The sequence below is a fragment of the Penaeus monodon genome, chromosome 24 (genome assembly GCF_015228065.2).
Source record: "Penaeus monodon isolate SGIC_2016 chromosome 24, NSTDA_Pmon_1, whole genome shotgun sequence".
Lineage (NCBI taxonomy): Eukaryota > Metazoa > Arthropoda > Malacostraca > Decapoda > Penaeidae > Penaeus > Penaeus monodon.
In genome coordinates, this window is record NC_051409.1 from 14117389 (window position 1) to 14118176 (window position 788).

Below are 788 nucleotides of genomic sequence, written 5' to 3' on the forward strand. Positions count from 1 at the left end.
TCCCTCAATTCCTACGTTTTTATGTATTTTCCCTTATTTTCTGATTATTTCCCCGTTTCTGAATTTTGTATTATTATGCCCATTGATATATTATCCCTCTTTTCTTACTATTTATTCCGAAAAGAATGTTTTCCATTAAGGCGGATGATTTCCGGATTCATGCCTTGTCTTTTTCATGTTTCTTTAAGTAATTTTCCAGGTGCGTCTTTTATGTACTTTCTCTACTGTTTTTACCATAGTTTTTATTTTTATTAACAGATTTGTAATTTTTCATCATTACTCAGAAACAAAGAACAATTTATCTTAATCCACTTAAAGTGTTATTTATGTAATAGGTGCCGTATCTTAACATATTCCAGACCCTTGGAATTATGGATCGCTTGCCACAACCCTGGACTTGCGAGCTAGCATATTTAGTTCCCGGATTGTCTGGAACATTCGTTTTCTGAGAGTCTGCCCCCCCCCCCCCCTGCCTCCCCGCTGGATACAGGCACCGAATGAAGAATGGCAAAGAATGAATGGCAAAGAAAAGAATGGCAAAACGAAAGAATGGCAAAGGCAACGGGATGCTCACGGTATCGCTGAAAATAAAGGGATACGACATCAGCGACGAGGCAGCGAGCTGGTCTCGGTAGGGCAGGAATCGGCAGCTCTCGTCCGGATCCCCCATCGCGTTCAGGCCACACGCGCCCCTGCCCCCTTTGTCGCTGTCAGGGAAAGAGAAAAACTGATCATGGAACAGCAAGTTATATACTCATCTGTCTGTAGTACTAAAAAGACTTTGGCCC

The 788-nt window shown here is 42.0% G+C and overlaps 1 protein-coding gene across 1 annotated transcript in view; it reads right to left on the reverse strand.

Moving 5' to 3' along the window:
* LOC119588868 (calcium-activated chloride channel regulator 1-like) overlaps positions 1-788 on the reverse strand; it is a 4595-nt gene that overhangs the window by 2677 nt on the left and 1130 nt on the right. Inside the window, exon 3 of the mRNA XM_037937505.1 lies at positions 575-707. Within this exon, the coding sequence (XP_037793433.1) occupies positions 575-707 (133 nt within the window). The remainder of the gene's footprint in view (positions 1-574; positions 708-788) is intronic.